The 16681-nt window shown below is 33.8% G+C and overlaps 1 protein-coding gene across 2 annotated transcripts; it reads left to right on the forward strand.

The window, feature by feature from the left end:
* Positions 1 to 2473: 2473 nt before the first annotated feature.
* Positions 2474 to 15968, forward strand: LOC130990364 (serine protease SPPA, chloroplastic-like). Of its 2 annotated transcripts, XM_057914585.1 has the most exons (14): positions 2731 to 2871; positions 3319 to 3492; positions 4364 to 4515; positions 4635 to 4701; positions 5194 to 5364; positions 5439 to 5542; positions 7564 to 7631; positions 8627 to 8793; positions 9445 to 9514; positions 10807 to 10961; positions 13123 to 13228; positions 14787 to 14874; positions 14965 to 15108; positions 15592 to 15968. In XM_057914585.1, the coding sequence occupies exons 4-14, from the start codon at positions 4689 to 4691 to the stop codon at positions 15817 to 15819; spliced, it is 1314 nt and encodes a 437-aa protein (XP_057770568.1). In that variant the 5' UTR covers positions 2731 to 2871; positions 3319 to 3492; positions 4364 to 4515; positions 4635 to 4688; the 3' UTR covers positions 15820 to 15968. The 2 variants fall into 2 exon arrangements, with proteins under 2 accessions (XP_057770567.1, XP_057770568.1); XM_057914584.1 differs by lacking the exon at positions 4635 to 4701 and having other exon boundaries at positions 2474 to 2871; positions 3312 to 3492; positions 4378 to 4515.
* The last annotated feature ends 713 nt before the right edge of the window (positions 15969 to 16681 follow it).

A 16681-nucleotide genomic window follows, 5' to 3' on the forward strand; every position in this document is an offset into this window, starting at 1 on the left:
CATTAATAAATTTAATTCTAGATGATAAAATTAAATTCTCATATATGTAAAGTACTAAAGTGTAAAACTCTAAAATCTGAATTTGATTTTTAATTATCTAATAATTATTTATTTAAATATATATATATATATATATTTAATAATTTATTAATAATATTTAATTTGGGAGAGTTCGGGTTGAAAACCACACCATTTTTTAAAAATCGAACCCAAAACTGTAACTGTTCGATTTTTTAAATTCCAAACCAAACCGCACCGTTTCATACATAAAAATCGAACCAAATCATCATTTTTGGTTCGGTTTTGCTCTGCCCTATACATTTGTGTGTTCGTGTATCTATTGGAGTAGATCATCGAGAATACCATAAGTGGAGAGTTAACGAGCTTGTACCTCATTCGTTCATTAGTAGTTTTGCGGTAAACACAACAAATCATGATTTTTTCATACTAGAATTAGGAAATTTACATTTTATGAACTCACCAAACTCATGCCTATTTAAAGAATGGATATATATCTCTAAAATTTACATCTTTGTTTCTTCATTGCCACGAGGTAACATTTACACAAGATCTATGGTTGGCCTCAAGTAAGAAATAAAGTCTTTGATATGCAGACTAGAGTCTTCAAATATTTTGGTTCATGGCAAGAAAACGATCAAACTCAATCTGAATTTTGTTTTTAAGAAGAGGACGGCCAAAACGAAAGCTAAGATTCATAAAATATTTGGGGAAGAAGGATTTTAGGGATCTTGAAACATTTGGGAAATAAATATTTAGTTTTTATTATGCTGTGTTTTTGGTTGAACGACATTGCTAATTAGATTCTGATTAGGTGGATGTTTTTTGAAACGACGTCATTTAGTGATGAGGAGGAAAAACAACCATCCTGATTAAACTAGAACTCACCTAAAAACTTGACGAGATGACTGATCATTATGGCGTCAAACTTTGTAAGGTGGTGTATAAAATCAAATTTCATAGTTAAGGTTTTTGAAGTGAAAACATAAGTTGGTTCTTAAATTCCTAACCCTGTCTATAATTGTACTTCATAGCTCTAATCTTATTTCCACAATATTTTTCTTCATCTTCATTTTTTGTAAATATTGAGTGTAAATGTCCGAAATCGAATTGGGCCCAAATTCACTAATCGTTTCTGAACCGAAATGGGTGTTCAGTTACCCAATAACCGATTCGGTTATTGGGTATCCGAACAACCATTTAAAAAATAAAACTTGCAAAAGTTATTCGGTTATTTGGGTATCCGAACAACCATTTAAAAAATAAAACTTGCAAAAGTTGCTATTTGGAGGATTCGAGCATGGGTCTTCAACAAATACACTTGCAAAAGTTGCTATTTGGAGGATTCGAGCATGAGTCTTCAACAAATACAAAGCACTACTTAGACACTACACCGAGACTCTTTATTATAAATTTAATAAAAATCTATTTTTCGGTTAATCCGAATTGGCGGGTTAACCGATACCGATTTTTTTTGAAAATTTACTAATCAAAGCCAAACAGATAACCGAAAAAATCGATTATCGGGTAATCAAACTCAAATGGTTTGGTTCGATTATCAACTTATCCAATACCCAATATCCATATAGACAACCCTACTGGTGAGAGAGACGGAAGAACGTAGAGAATCAGAGATAAGGGGGTTTGACTTTAGAAAATTTCGGGCTTGTTTTTTTATTTATTGAATAAAACACTTTGTTAAGAAAGATTGTTAAGGAATAGAATACTTCAAATAAATACCTTAATCTAGTGAACTCTTCTACTTTTACAACTACTTTAACTCTCCTGAATATCTGTTCAAAAGTTTTGAGCCATGAATATTGGGATGAAGGGAGTACTTGTTTATTCAAGGCTAAAAATCATATATCTTTTTATCAAATTGGCTAATCTTGTGTATTCTCACTTAATTTATTTACGCATTTTATCACATAATGTATCACAGACTCACAGTGCAATTATTAAATCAGTGCCTCTCTTCTTAGAACTGTTTTTACAGCATAGAGGGAGTATCAAAATACTAGTATTAGTGGTCTAAAAAAAAAAAACTAGTACTAGTATTTGAATATAGTTAGGACTGTAAATGAACAGAGCTACTTGCAAAATATTCGAGATTCGGCTCGAAAAAAGTTCGTTCAGAGCTCGATTCGATAGTAAACAAGTCGAGCTCGAGCTTGATAGTACTCGACTCGTTGAGCTCGCGAACATGTTTGGATTTAATTGTCCGCGAACATGTTTGCCAGCTTGTTCACAAACCTTCAGTCGAGCCTTCAATTAAGAAGTTTTTTCTAAATTTATAATGAATTCGAGCTTGATAAGTGGGTGACGAACCGAGCTTGATCAACAAGATAAAAGTTCGAATCGAGCTCGAACCGAGCTCAAACACCTGAATATTTAAACGAGCCGAGCTCGAATCTGGTAGTATACGGCCTTAAATATAGTCCCATATCTTGCCAAAAAAAAAGGCAAAGCACTACATTCCAAGTTGCGGATTCTTTACATATTGTATACCAACAGGGAGAGAGAGAATCAATGTCGAAGCTTCTGTTACGCTGCGGTCGCCACTTCAGCTCTCTCTCACTTGATCACTCGGCCACTGCCATACCCGGCCGCCTCTATCTAACCACCCCTCATTTCCGAGTTTATTCAACTCACGGCAATGGAGAAACAAAGCCGGATACGGCGAGCGGCGGCAATGGCAATGCGTATGATGACGGCAAGTATCCCACCGGAGACTTCGTCTTCAGGCCGCGCACCGCGTGGGAGGATTTTTTGGTTAAGACTAGACTTTTCTTCGCTTTGCCTTGGCGACGCTTCCAGAGCGGCAGTGTTCTCAAGATAGTTCTTCGCGGCGAGGTTATATTATCTCTTTATGTTTTCATCGTTTTGCAGTTACTGATTAATGATTTTTATGATGTTCAAATTTTGATTGTTTTCTCGGATTTAGGCTCTTAATTATGGTAATATGTGCTCTTGTACCTGAGTTTTTGAATGATTATTTATTTTTATTTTTTGGGGGAGGATTCGTTGCCTCATTGGAAAAAGTAGGGAAGAGTAACAATAAAGTATTACTCGAGTTTCTGACGGAGAGTGAGAGGAATTTTATGCATGATTTGGGAAAGCCTCATGCTCAACCTGTTGACCCATCTTATGCTTCTTAATATTTTGAAGCCTAAGATTATATATGAGGATTCAAAGTGGGAGAGATGCGACATGGTGATTAAGTAGTGAAATAACTCTTGTTCATAATAAGTTCGTTGTGGCATGTGGTTAAACATTTGAGTAATTTATGTCAGATAACAGATCAGCTGAGGAGCTTTTCCAGGGCACTATCATTGCCTCAAATTTGTGGGAATTTTGAAAAAGCCGCTTATGATCCTCGTGTAGCAGGCATTTACCTCCATATTGATAACTTGAGTTGTGGGTGGGGAAAGCTAGATGAGATTAGGAGGCACATACTAGATTTTAAAAAATCAGGTACTTTTACTGATTTACAAACTCCTTTTTTTGTTAGCATTGCAAATATATTTCAGACTTGTCTTTTTGAAATGCGAATCTTGAAGTTGTTTGGTGTTGTTGCGTTTTCTCATTCATGATTTAAAGTGTCAATAAGCAATAGCATGCCTGGTATTACAATTTCTAAAAGTTAGAGCCCTATTAATTTAATGCTAAACTTCATTTTTCCAAAAACTCTACCCCTATGACTTGTACTCTCAGATTTCAAAATACCTAAATACTTTATAATCTTGTCACATGTCAAATAAATTTTGTCAACTAACTTACCAGGGACCTCAACTTGATAACTATTGTTTTCGAGTCTGCCAATAAAAGATAAATATATCTTTGTTACAATCTATAATTTTCACAAGCCCTCTGCTCTATTAATCTAATTGCCAAATCTTATTTGTGTGGTAAAAGCCCCCCCCCCCCCCTTTTTTTTTCTTTTTTCTGTGCAATTGTTGAATGTTAAGCACTTCTGGCAAACTTTTTTAGTGAATACGCTGCATATGACAGCTATGATCATTTTATTGTGGATACACTGAAGGTAATTTTTCCATTTCCTTTTTCTAGATGTTATTAATTTCAGTTAAGTACTTGGTAATCTATTTCAGAGCAGCACATTTTGCCATTCCTCATGATATTATTGAACTGCCATTGCTTGTGGTTTGCACTTGTGGTTTTGCATAGTATTTCTGTCCAGTGATTTTTGAAATATCTGAATTTGCATTTGCTTGAATCTCATAGGATGGTTCCTACTTGTTTTATACTATTTGTCAATCATTTTAAAGCTGATTAAGAGTTATTTACTCAAACTAGATGCTGGATAGATGATTATCTTATAGCGCAGGTTGCAATTTGTAGGTAAGTTCATCATAGGCTATGTGCCTACATGTGGAGTGAAAGAGTATTACATTGGCTCTGCATGTGAAGAACTTTATGCTCCACCAAGTGCCTATGTTGGATTGTATGGATTCGTTGTTCAGGCATCATTTCTTAGTGGTGAGTCAGTTACATTGGGTTAGCAAGAATATTTTGGTCATCAAATATATGGCAAAAGAGTACTCAGTCTAGCATCAAGTTTTTATATCTACTAGCTCCTCAGTTGGCCAATTTTGTAGGAGTACATATTTACAGAGTGAATTCATGCAGAGTTTGCAATTTCTGTCAAAGTCATGCCCTCACATGGTGAGAATGATTCATGTAGTTGTTTGAATTGATCTACAATTTTGTTAAAGTCCATTCACAACAAGTTTTCGTCAAATTTATTGCTGATCAGAGCACTTGTTGCTTTTTAACTAAGTGATAATATGTGATTGTAACTATAGTCAGAATTTAATAATTTTATAGTAGACTTTTCTGATGTTTAAAAAATTTAACAAGAGGTAACTGATTGGTAACTAATTTATGATATTTTCATGCTGAGATGTAACTAGTCCATTGAAGATATATATTTAGGTTATCTAGGTGGTATAGGATTTTTTTGTGATTCATATGACAAAAGTTCTTATTGTCTATTGAATTCTGGATAACAGCAGTTGAAGTTTGGAATTTACTTATGCTCACAAGTCGAAAGTCAACCACTTAAACTGATGTTATCAATAAGTTGGTTTTATCCCTATAATTTCTGCCTTTCCCCGATATTTAGTAATGGCAGATGATTTTATTGGTACACGAAAGGTGTGCTTGAGAAAATTGGGGTTGAGGCGCAAGTTGAACGGGTTGGGAAATACAAAAGTGTCGGAGACCAACTCACACGTAAAAGCATGTCTGATGAGAATCGTGAAATGCTGACTTCTTTGCTTGATAACATCTACAGCAATTGGCTTGACAAAATTTCACTTGCAAAAGGTGCCATTGCCTTCATCTTTCTGGTTTCTATTAGTGTGTGAGAGACTGATACTCATGTGTCTTGTCATGTACAGGGAAACAAAAGGGAGATATTGAAAATTTTATTAATGAAGGATCACACCAAGTTGAGAGAATGAAAAAAGAAGGATTGATAACGGATATTAAATATGAGGATGAGGTATATTCCACAATTCCTCCGTAACAGTTGATATTTGGTTTGCTAGACAGTTCTTGTATTTGCTCAATCTCAAACAGTAGCAGACTTTGTCTTTCTGCTTCTACTCATACTGATCTACTTGGCCTTTTGCACAAGTATAGAATATACGTTATCCATTTCCATTCATGGAAATATGTTTCCTGAATACCGAAATTACGTTCTTGTTAGATCCAGTATTTAGTTTCCAATCAGATTGAAGTTGTTAAGTTCAGTACATTTCTACTCTTCTACATTATTTCCCTTAGGACATCATGTCATTGTTTACTTGGGGAAATAGTTTCTGAAGCAATTCCATTTTAAATAATGAGGTTTATTAAAATGTTTCGAAAAGGACATGAACTTCTACATGCAGGTGGGAAAGTTGAGAATGAAGTTAGGTGGCTGTAAAGTCGGAAAATCTGAGGGAATTGGTTGGAAATGAACTTCTCACTATAATTTGCAAACCCCAAGGTGGATTGGCATTAGGAATGCTCGTGTCTGCCAGCCTCTGTCAGCCCGATGGATGAGTGGATTAGACAAGAGGTCTGTAATTGAGGTCTGGGCAGAAATACTCTCAACTGGCAGCAAATGTTTAGTTCGTCCAAATCTCATGGCATTTGCTGATGCCTGTAGCACTAGAGAAGGATATGGTGCCCAAATATTTATGTCTCAAGTGGAAAATGGACCTAGCCTAGTTAGAAGACTCACGGAGTTATACCTTTGGCAAAACTAAGATTCTTCACCATTTACTTGGTGGAATGCTCCACAAACAAACAATATAAGTGCACAAAGTCCATGCAGAATCGTACCTAAAGTCCATACTATTGTAACACATATCAGAAAATATTCTACAGTCAATTCAAAAATTAAGCCTGTTAAACAGCACTCCCTCTGTCCCACTAAGCATGGCACAAAATCAATTTTGGGATATTCCATTTATAATAGCCCATTCCCAAAATGTAAATAAATTAGGGTCATAATCAAGTGGGTCATCAAGTGGGTCCATCCACTTTATCCTCTAATTAAGTGGGTCCATATACTTTATTTCCTAAAAAGGTAGATTCATCTACTTTAATAAAGTCCTCCTTAATATGCGTGCCCAAAAGTATGGAGCCATGCTTAGTGGTACGGAAGGAGTATTACTTTACTGCTGAGCATATATTGAACTGTCAACCATTAGCCATGATATGCATAGCCAGAAATGGTTGAAGTATGATTGGTTGGATGGATTGTGATGTTGTGTATGTAGCATCTAAAAAGTGATCAACAAACCAAGTTTAATTAGTCATACTGTATGTGTTTGCTGTTGTTTGCATCTGCCTGGATCTACAAGGTTAAACTTTTTGCATTGATTAAGTTAAATATGAATTTAATCCTTGCATTGATCATTAGGAAAAACCAAAAGGTTAGGGTAAAACCTGCTGCCCTTGGGATTTGGTATTATGTTAGATAAATATACTCCCTCCGTCCCATTTATAACATCCCAAAAAAATGGGGCACGCAAATTAAGGAAATATGGATAAAGTAAATAAAGATAAAGTAAATGAGGAGAGACATAGAGAGAGTAGATAAAATAATTTATTTCCTTTTTGGGATTGAGACATTATAAATGGGACAACCCAAAAAAGAAATTGAGACGTTATAAATGGGATGGAGGGAGTATTACACTTCATGACTCAACTTTCTAACCAGAAGTTTTGGATGTCATGGCTGCATTTTGTTAAAATTTATTCTTGTTTTCTGGACTTAGTGATTCTAAATCAAGGAGAGTAATTGTGGCAGAACATGAATCGTGGTTAGTCTGTAAGCTAAATCAAAATTATGTTGGCTTGTGTAGTTTGGCGGTGTGGTCCCCCTCCCCCTCCTTTGGGTTGGTTGGTGATAGGGTGTCGGGGGTTTATAGGAAGTGGTGTTGAATGGTGTCACAATTGGTAATACCTGAATATCAGCTTATGTTCAATTTGAATTACTTTGCTGCATCTTCATATAATCTTAAATTTCAGGTAATGGCCTTGCTGAGAACACGTCTAGGTATTCCAAACACCAAATTGCTTCCAACTGTTGGCTACAGGTTTATATTTATCTTAATTTTCTCATCATTTTTGACTGGTGGCACTAGTATGCTATATTGAATTGAAATGATTAATACTCCCCCCGTCCATGATAAAACTTCTTACTTTTTAATGTCCACAAAAAACTTCTTATTCTAGTTTTGGACTTTACCCACCACTTATAATACCCCATTTACCCTTACTTTTCACTTTTTCACCATTCCCAATACTAAGTAATTACAACACCTTTTCACCACTTCCAATACACTGAATAATTTCGTCTTAAAACCCGTGCCTCTCCCTCCTAGGAGTTTTATCATGGACAGAGGGAGTGTAGTTCTACAGCCTCATTTGTTATCTTAAGTTCTAGACTCCAAATTAACTTGATTTTACAATCATAGTTTTTTTGTTTTTGTTTTTTTTCTATTAGATTTTTCTAGAGATTGCAATTGTATTTTGTGACCCCTTTATAAATTCTACCTTTTGTTTTATTAATACTATTTGTTTCTTAGATTAAAGGGAGTGGTTGGTTATTATGACTTTAGTGTTCAGGGATGATTCATTGAACTTTTTATATTAATATCTTTGAACTATTTTTATTTTTTTCGCCCAATCCTTATGCTGGTCAAGAAGTGTCTAAAATGAAGACCATGCCATGGTTGATTTCTTTTAATTATACTTTTGTTTCTGAGAGTGACTGAAACTTGCAAGTGAAATTCTGAATATGGAAGCCCGTTTGTTTCTTATATGTTTGCTGGTATGCAACTTATTGTCTTTTGTTTCGATCTGATGCCAAGGGTGATTTCTTTTAATTATACTTCTAGTTTTCTGCTATGCAACTTATTGTCTTTTGTTTGGATCTGGATTTGGTTTACTTAGTTCTGCTCTGGTGTTCCAGTTGTAATTGATAGCGTGTACATTTTTATTTACTAAGGTCACCCTAGGCACTTATTTTAGTTTATTCCCATTGTTCAAAAAGATGGTGCTTGTGATGCATTATTTATTATGCATGCAGAAAGTACTGTAATGTCAGAAGATCGACTCTAGGGTTGATTGGTAGTAAAGATTTAATAGCTATAATTAGAGCCTCTGGAAGCATCAGCCGAACTCAGGGCCAGCTTAATATACCCAGCTCAAGGATTATAGCTGAGCAATTCATTCAGAAGATTCGTAGAGTAAAAGGTATACCTTTTGCCAGTGAGTGCATGGTATTCATTTTCTTCTTGCATGTAAGACCTATTACTATTAGTGATGAAGATATGATATTAAATAGGAGAATTTTGCTGTCGATAATAACTGAAGGTTGACTGAGCCATCTTATAGTTATTGTCCACCTTTCGACAACAAAGTATCAGCCTTATGTATAAACAATTTTTTGATGATTGAATCAGAAATGAAGATATTATATTCAGAAATAATTCAAATTGAAATTACCAACAAAAGGGATCAGAACTAATCCTTAAAGGTGGCATTTACTTGGTTTATTTGTGTATAAGATGAATTGTAAAAAGTGTATTAATATTTTGATACAAAATGATTTACTAATATATGTTATGTATACTTTATAGCTGTCGTCCCATCCACCTTGTTTCAAGAACAAATTGTCAGCTATATTATAAACAATTTTTGACAGTTGAATTGGAAACAAGGAGTTTAGCGCTATTTTTTCTTGTGTCAAAATTAGCTAGAAGTGACTCGTTCTTTAGTACTGTTTCATTTCTTTTTTATAATATAATCATGTTTCTTATTAGAAATGAAAAATGAACCTACAGTATGTTTCTTTTAACATTTCATTCAATTTCTCGTCATCTGAATACTACTGTTTTTTGGCAGAGTCAAAAAAATACAAAGCTGTTATCATTCGGATTGATAGCCCTGGAGGAGATGCACTTGCTTCTGATTTGTAAGCACTATTCTTAACTGTGTCCTTTGTTTATCTTGTGGTGGATGCTGATGACAGATAGCATCTAATGGAATTATAGAGCTTCGTTTCTTTGGTAAGGAAAAATAGTCTCATATCTTGTTTGTCTACTTTTCAAGAGAAATCCTTTACAGTTATTCCACTATGAATATCTTAATGGGTACTATTAGAGGCAATTTTACAATTAGAATATTAAGGATTTATAAAGAACCACGGAGTTACCTTTATGGTTTTGTTTCTTATTATTTATATTGCATCGTTATCAGAGATAACTTATATAGCCACTTTCTTGTTTGAACTCATGTTTAAGCCATTATCTGATTCATCCTCTGATCAAAGACATCTTCCATTTCTTCTTTCTAAATGACTGATGCTTTTGTAAAACCAAGTTTGCTTTCTTCATTTCCCGAAAAGATCCTTGAACATCTATATTTCTTGGGTTGGTGTGTTTGAAGACTTTACTTTCTTGCTAACACAATTAAAAAGAGATTTAAACATGCTAAAAACTCCACGCGTCTTTAAATTAGGCTGGATGGAACTACTTTTCTCTTTATCTCTCTTTTAATTTACCATTATAACTTTTATGAGGTGACTGGTATGAATGTATGAAATTATGGATGGCACGATGGTACCCACGGAATTACATTTTCTCTGATTGGTACGTCTACAGAGTGAAGAAAAGAATGAAATATTAGTTTATATTTTTATCTTATAAATGGAATAAAAAATCTTGTGTGATCAAATCTTCTTGTAGTTAAATAAAATGTAATGGCTAATATTATCAACATGGCACTGAAATTACGATTACATGTCTAAACTTTATTATCCTTTTTAATTTATTATGTAAAATTGCATAAAAACTATAGATCTGAATTATATAAATTCATTTAAGACTTTTAAGTTATATAAAATGAACATTTTTTTGAAATATATATAAAATGAAAATTACTATACATAATTAATAATTTCTTATATTGAATTTAATAAGAAATGAGATGTGTTTGCCTCTTAGAGCTTGTATCAATGACTTCCATCAAAGTTTCTTGCGGAAAATAGCCTTTAGTTTAGTTGGGCTACCAAGGCCACCTTGATCTCTTTTTGAATGGTATGGAAAATGCACATGAGATGTCCCAATATTAATGATCTGCGCTAATTATTCATGTACTTTAAGTTGATATGATGGAATGGTTTGGTTCCCCCTATTGGGTCCTTCGAAAGGTGGGGGTTATACAAATTCAGTTTTATTACAACCTCATATCATTTGTTGTTTACAGAATGTGGAGGGAAATCAAACTTCTAGCTGCTGCCAAGCCTGTTATTGCATCAATGTCTGATGTAGCTGCTAGTGGAGGATACTATATGGCAATGGCTGCAGATGTTATAGTAGCAGAAAAGCTTTCTTTAACTGGTTCAATTGGAGTTGTGACAGGTTAACCTGCAAAACACCTTGATTTTATCTGACAAACTTTTTCATAGCTAAACCCGAATTTTGTCTCAATTTACACTGCTAAGATTATCAGTTTCTGCCCTTTCCATTATTTGCAAATGTAATTGACAAAAACTGTTCATGTGGATGGTTTCAATTATCATCTGGGTAGTTAGATCGTGCAAAGAATATATTTTTATAGCATGATAATTGAGTTGTAAAGTGCATATTGGCCTTAGTTATTGATGGTCAAGGTGTTAAACCCAAAAGGTCCTAGAGCTTTATGCGCAGACTAATTTTGTGGAAACTTTTCATTTAATAAATAATAAATAAATGAAAAGATGTAGGAATATTGGTTAAACCATAATTCAAACAACTCATGGCCTATATGGTGGGAACACCAAGTAGGTCCTTTGCCACTTAGTTTTAGAAGAATGATTTTAGATATTTTCTCTAGCTTTTTGTATGTGGGATCAAAGATAGGGATAGCTACTTACTAAAGCTCAATGTCTAGTATCTATAAGATATCTGGGAGACTTTCAATACCTTATGTATTGTACCGTTTGAGGGTGCTGGGGGAGGGTTCATATTTGTGAGAAAAATATAAACCTCAAGGAGATGCTTGCAATGTCTAAGGGGCACCTTTAAGGCATTGAAGGTTTTTATCTCTTATTTTTCTATATTAATCTAATTTTGTGATTAGGCTAACCTTCAAGGGTGGTTTATGTTATAAACCCATTTATATTGTTATATTGAACATGGATCGGTCCGAATTTATGAGGTCAATCCATCATAATAAGATTCAGTGTACCACACTTTATGTCTCACTTTGTGTCCCACTTTCAATTTTGTTTAATTTCTTATATATATTTTCTTCAATTTCAACTTTATATGCTTTAGTTTAATTTTGTGATTATTAACTAGGGTTTATTCCATCAATCTAGGATATATAATTATTTTTTATCATTTAATTTCACTTTTATTAGTTAATAATAGGTTGATAAATTGAAAGTCATGGTATATACTCTTTTAAAAAAATAATTTTTTTGAAATAAAAATTAAATAATCCCTCCATCCCATAATAAGTGTCCTAGTTTGTTTCGGCACGAGAATTTAGGTGAGTATGATTAAAGAGTAAAATAATAAAAAGTGATGGAGAGTGGTGGAGCCCACTTTTATTATATGAGAGGAATAAAATTACAGTGGAGATGATTAAAGGTACAAAGGTAAAAGGTGGTGGAGCCCACTTACTTTTTTTAGAATTAGGACACTTGTTATGGGACAGCCCAAAAAGGAAATTATGACACTTGTTATGGGACGGAGGGAGTATAATTCATAGTATTATAATAAATTTATTTTTATAAAAAATATTTTTAAATTAATAGATATAAGAATGGGACACAGTGGCGCGCATAAGATTGTGGGACACTAGATCTCATCCCCAATCCATCATCCTTTAGAATTACTTTTTGCATTACATTATTTGTTAAATTCATTTTTTATGTTAATGATAATGTAGAATGGTAAAATATGGAGACATAGAAGAGGAGAAAAATAGTTTATTATGTTCTGTATATCTAAAATACAAGAGAATCCCACATATATATAGGGAAAACTAGGGTTACAAAATAAATAAGGAAACATAAATATACTAAATACTAAATATTCTACAACAGATAAAATTTATCTCGGGAAAGTGATAACATGTTGAGAAACAACTGATATATGCTGACGAGAAAAAGTCAATCTACTACTCTGGGTAAGATGGTACTACTCTTACGTTGAAAAAGCTCCTTGCGAAAAAAACTTATCAATTGACATATTTCTTCATATATCAAATTTTCTAGTTTCTTAGCTCCATTTAACAATTGAACAACATGGGCTATTGTGAACATGAATGAATCAACTTGGGAATTGGCTCAATTTTTTTTGCCCATTATTGTTGCAGAAAATGCGTGCTTATATGTTGATTATCTTCATTTTAATACTTCCATCTTGTCAGCTTTTTCCAATGTTCAAATAAGCTCCACTTCTTATTATGTTGTGAACTTGTGTGATTTGTATATTCGTAATCTTTGGTATGGGAACTCTTGTTTATGTTTTCCATTTCTATTGGACTTGTTCTTGGTCGTAGTGATTTAATTGAGCTCACTTCAACTCACAGGCAAATTCAATTTGGGAAAATTGTATGAGCATATTGGCTTCAATAAAGAGATCATTTCGAGAGGACGATATGCAGAAATTGTTGCTGCAGAACATCGACCTTTCAGGTATCTCCTTGTTATGTTGTCGGTGATTTGTGGATGTCTAGTCTGCTTAAAGGATTGTAGAGTATCTCATAAACCGTTGCTGTTTGTAAGTAAGAAAGCAAGGAATCATTGTAAGGCTGGCATGTTTCCAATATCTATAAACTAATTATAATGGCTTACTTAAGTAAGATTTGTATTGAGACTGAGGATACTGACATCTGGTCAAAGTTTTGTAACAAATTTATGTGGGGACTTACCTTTAAGAGTTCTTTTAAAATTTTCTATTTCTTTTCATTTTATTTTTTTTGTAAAAGAAGGCTGTTTGCATATAAAAGGAAGTAGTTATTATCAAAATCGATAAATTTGACTATGTGTATAGATCTTAATGATGAAAGAATTGATATTCTGACAGCCATTTCAAGGTGGAGCTGGACTAGCTTGACTTTTTTAGATATGCCAGTATGGGGGCTAAATTGTTCAGTCAGATCAATTTCATGATTACTACTTTTCTTAGCATTTTTTAACGAGATATCCGTTTATCCAGCAAACAAATTGTTTCACCCTGAAACAAGCCCCTTTTTCAGTCATATGCACATGGTTTTGGCAACATTGGCAGCCACCACATGCACATGTGATATGTTGGTCGTATTACACTAAATTTTAGTTTGCAGTAGCTGATATATTATGACGTAGATATGTCTAAATGGGAGTGGAGGGATGGTAGATTAAGTAATTGTGATGCACTCTTGCACTTGTTCAGTGTATGCACTCCAAAATGTAATGACTTTTTTATTTCCATGTTTCATGTACAGAATCTGCTTTGCTTGGCTCTAAGAGTTCTGAAACTGTTTTGGTTATGCTAATGAGAACTGATAACGTGGAACTTATCTGAGAGATTAGAACTTATATGGCATTATTTTAGAAATAAAAATAAATTATCTCTTTGAAAGGTGCTACCCACTTACTTAATAGGCCTGTTAAAGCCACCATTTATGTCCCACATCAACTTGGTAATGATAATGTCTCCAATATATAAGTTTGGAGTACCCTCTCCCCTTATGAGCCCTTTCAAGGGGATGATGAGCCCAATTCTAATATGGTATTAGATCAAGCCCAAGTTCGCTGTGGTTTGTCTGTTGTGCACCTTGTAGTAGTTGATGAGTCATACTGACCTACACGTGCGGGGGCGTATTAAAGCCACCCTTTCTGTCCCACATTGACTTGGTAATGATCATATCTCCAATATATGAGTTTGGAGTACCCTCTCCCCTTATGAGGGGCCTTTTAAGGGGATGATGGGCCCAGTTCTAATAAGGTCCTATGTCAGTTGAGTATAGGATGTCAAAGTGGCAAAAGCGTTTCTGAGACCAAGAGCAATATTTTCGTCAACTCTTTTTTTCATGTTCCAAGGAAAAACCTAGGATTATATAACCATCTTTTTCCCTTTATTTTAAATGCCATCTTTTGGACTTATATCATGCCTACTTCTTAACTAGTCAATCAAGTTATATGCCAAAAATCTTGTAAGAGCTTCAGTGAAGATTTGTCCACTGAGTGATTATGTATATTTAATCTGCAGAGCAGATGAAGCTGAAATTTTTACCAGGAGAGCACATGATATGTACAAACAGTTTCGAGACAAGGCAGCCTCTTCAAGATCAATGACAGTATGCTATTCAAGTTTCAACAGAATTTGCCTCATCATATCATTCTAAATATTCCATAGTTTCATCTTTCCTAAAGCAAGCATGTGGCAGGTCGACAAGATGGAACAGGCTGCACAGGGGAGAGTTTGGGTTGGTCAGGATGCTGCTTCACTCGGTTTGATTGATGCTATTGGTGGACTTTCTCGGGCTATAGCTATAGCTAAACAAAAGGCGAATATACCACTGGAGAGACAGGTATGTATATAGTAGGAAATTATTAGATGTGTGTACAAATTGGATCATTTAATAAATTGTTGACTAATGTGCTTTGTTTGCGAGGCTGAGTGCTACTAATACACAGGGTTTTGCAAGAATACAATGGAAAAAGTCAAAAGAGCTTCAAATTTCATTGGTTTGCAGTAGTCAAATTTATTTTGAATGTTCCGTGCAATTGCTTTATATGGTTGCTAAAATGCTTATTAGAGTGACACAAGAGAAGAGCTTGAAGTCATCCAAGTCAATTGATTTTCAGAAATTAAGTTTATGGACTTGTGCTCCAATGGAGAAGGGGATAATGATCTGCAATGAAAGATGCTAATCGTTTTGAAATAACTTATTACTGATGTCACGAGTCATGACTAGCTCGTTCCATCTCTGTCGAACTTGAATCTAGTTGATACTAAAAATTTCTATGTAGAATTGGTGTTTTGGATTTTCTAATGCATTGCTCGATATCAGGTGACTCTTGTTGAGCTGTCAAGGCCGACGTCCCCACTCGAAATCTTGAGAGGCATGGGGAATACCTTTGTCGAAGCAGATGAAGCAGTTAAACACTTGATGCATGAGATGGAATCTTCTGATGCAGTTCAAGCTAGAATGGATGGGATTTTGCTCGAGAGATTTGAAGGAGCTTCTCATGCTAAATCCGCCCTCGCGCTGCTGAAGGATTATTTAAGGTGTATTTAATCATACGATTTATTATTTGCTTACTTCTCCCCTCTCAAAAAATATAAAATTAATAAATTTTCTTCCTACACTGCAATCAAAGCTCATTAGGGCAGAGCTCTTGTAATTCACTCCATGGCTGCGTGCTGCAATTGTTTTTATTGCTTACAGTGGGGTTTCTTTTCTGTTATTTTTTATTTTATTTTTTAATGAGGATTCGCAATGCCACAGAACTTATATTAAGCAAATTTAGTACGCCTTCTGTGCGATGCATGAGGATATTACATAAGAAATTATTTATATATTTTTTAAAAAAAATTCAGTGGCAAAAATTTCATTTGGGAGGATCATTTTTCGAATTCATATATTGATATACGAAAAAAATAATTATGAAATGTATGAAAAAAAATTGTGTTTGTTAGTAAAAATGAGTATAAATTTATAATTTATAAATTTAATATATAATATTGTTTTAGTTGAAATATAAAGTGGTCAAAAAATAAAATCCGCCCACATGGGGAAGTGGGATTTCTCAAAAGACTAGTATATGTCCACCCGTGCACGGTGAGCATCGAAATTAAATAAATAAATATAAATATTAAATAGATAATTAAAATATAAGTGAGTGCAGTTATTTTTTATAAATGAAATAATCTACATCAATCACTTGATAAATAACCCAAATTTGAAAACACATAAATTTTTGATTTTATATTGTAATGATTGTTATAGTTATTAAATAATTTAAATTATTTGACAATAAAAATTAACATTACACATTATTATTATTGTTGTTATTATTATCATCATCATCATTGTTATTATTATTATTATTATTATTATTATTATTATTATTATTATTACTTCATGAATTTCATTCTAA

The sequence above is a fragment of the Salvia miltiorrhiza genome, chromosome 6 (assembly GCF_028751815.1).
Source record: "Salvia miltiorrhiza cultivar Shanhuang (shh) chromosome 6, IMPLAD_Smil_shh, whole genome shotgun sequence".
Lineage (NCBI taxonomy): Eukaryota > Viridiplantae > Streptophyta > Magnoliopsida > Lamiales > Lamiaceae > Salvia > Salvia miltiorrhiza.

Coding starts and splice junctions, on each gene's coding strand:
- LOC130990364 (XM_057914584.1), top strand. CDS start 2,548: ATGTCGAAGCTTCTGTTACGCTGCGGTCGCCACTTCAGCTCTCTCTCA. Junction 7,632..8,626: donor CTTCCAACTGTTGGCTACAG/GTTTATATTTAT, acceptor TTATGCATGCAG/AAAGTACTGTAATGTCAGAA. Junction 8,794..9,444: donor GAAGATTCGTAGAGTAAAAG/GTATACCTTTTG, acceptor GTTTTTTGGCAG/AGTCAAAAAAATACAAAGCT.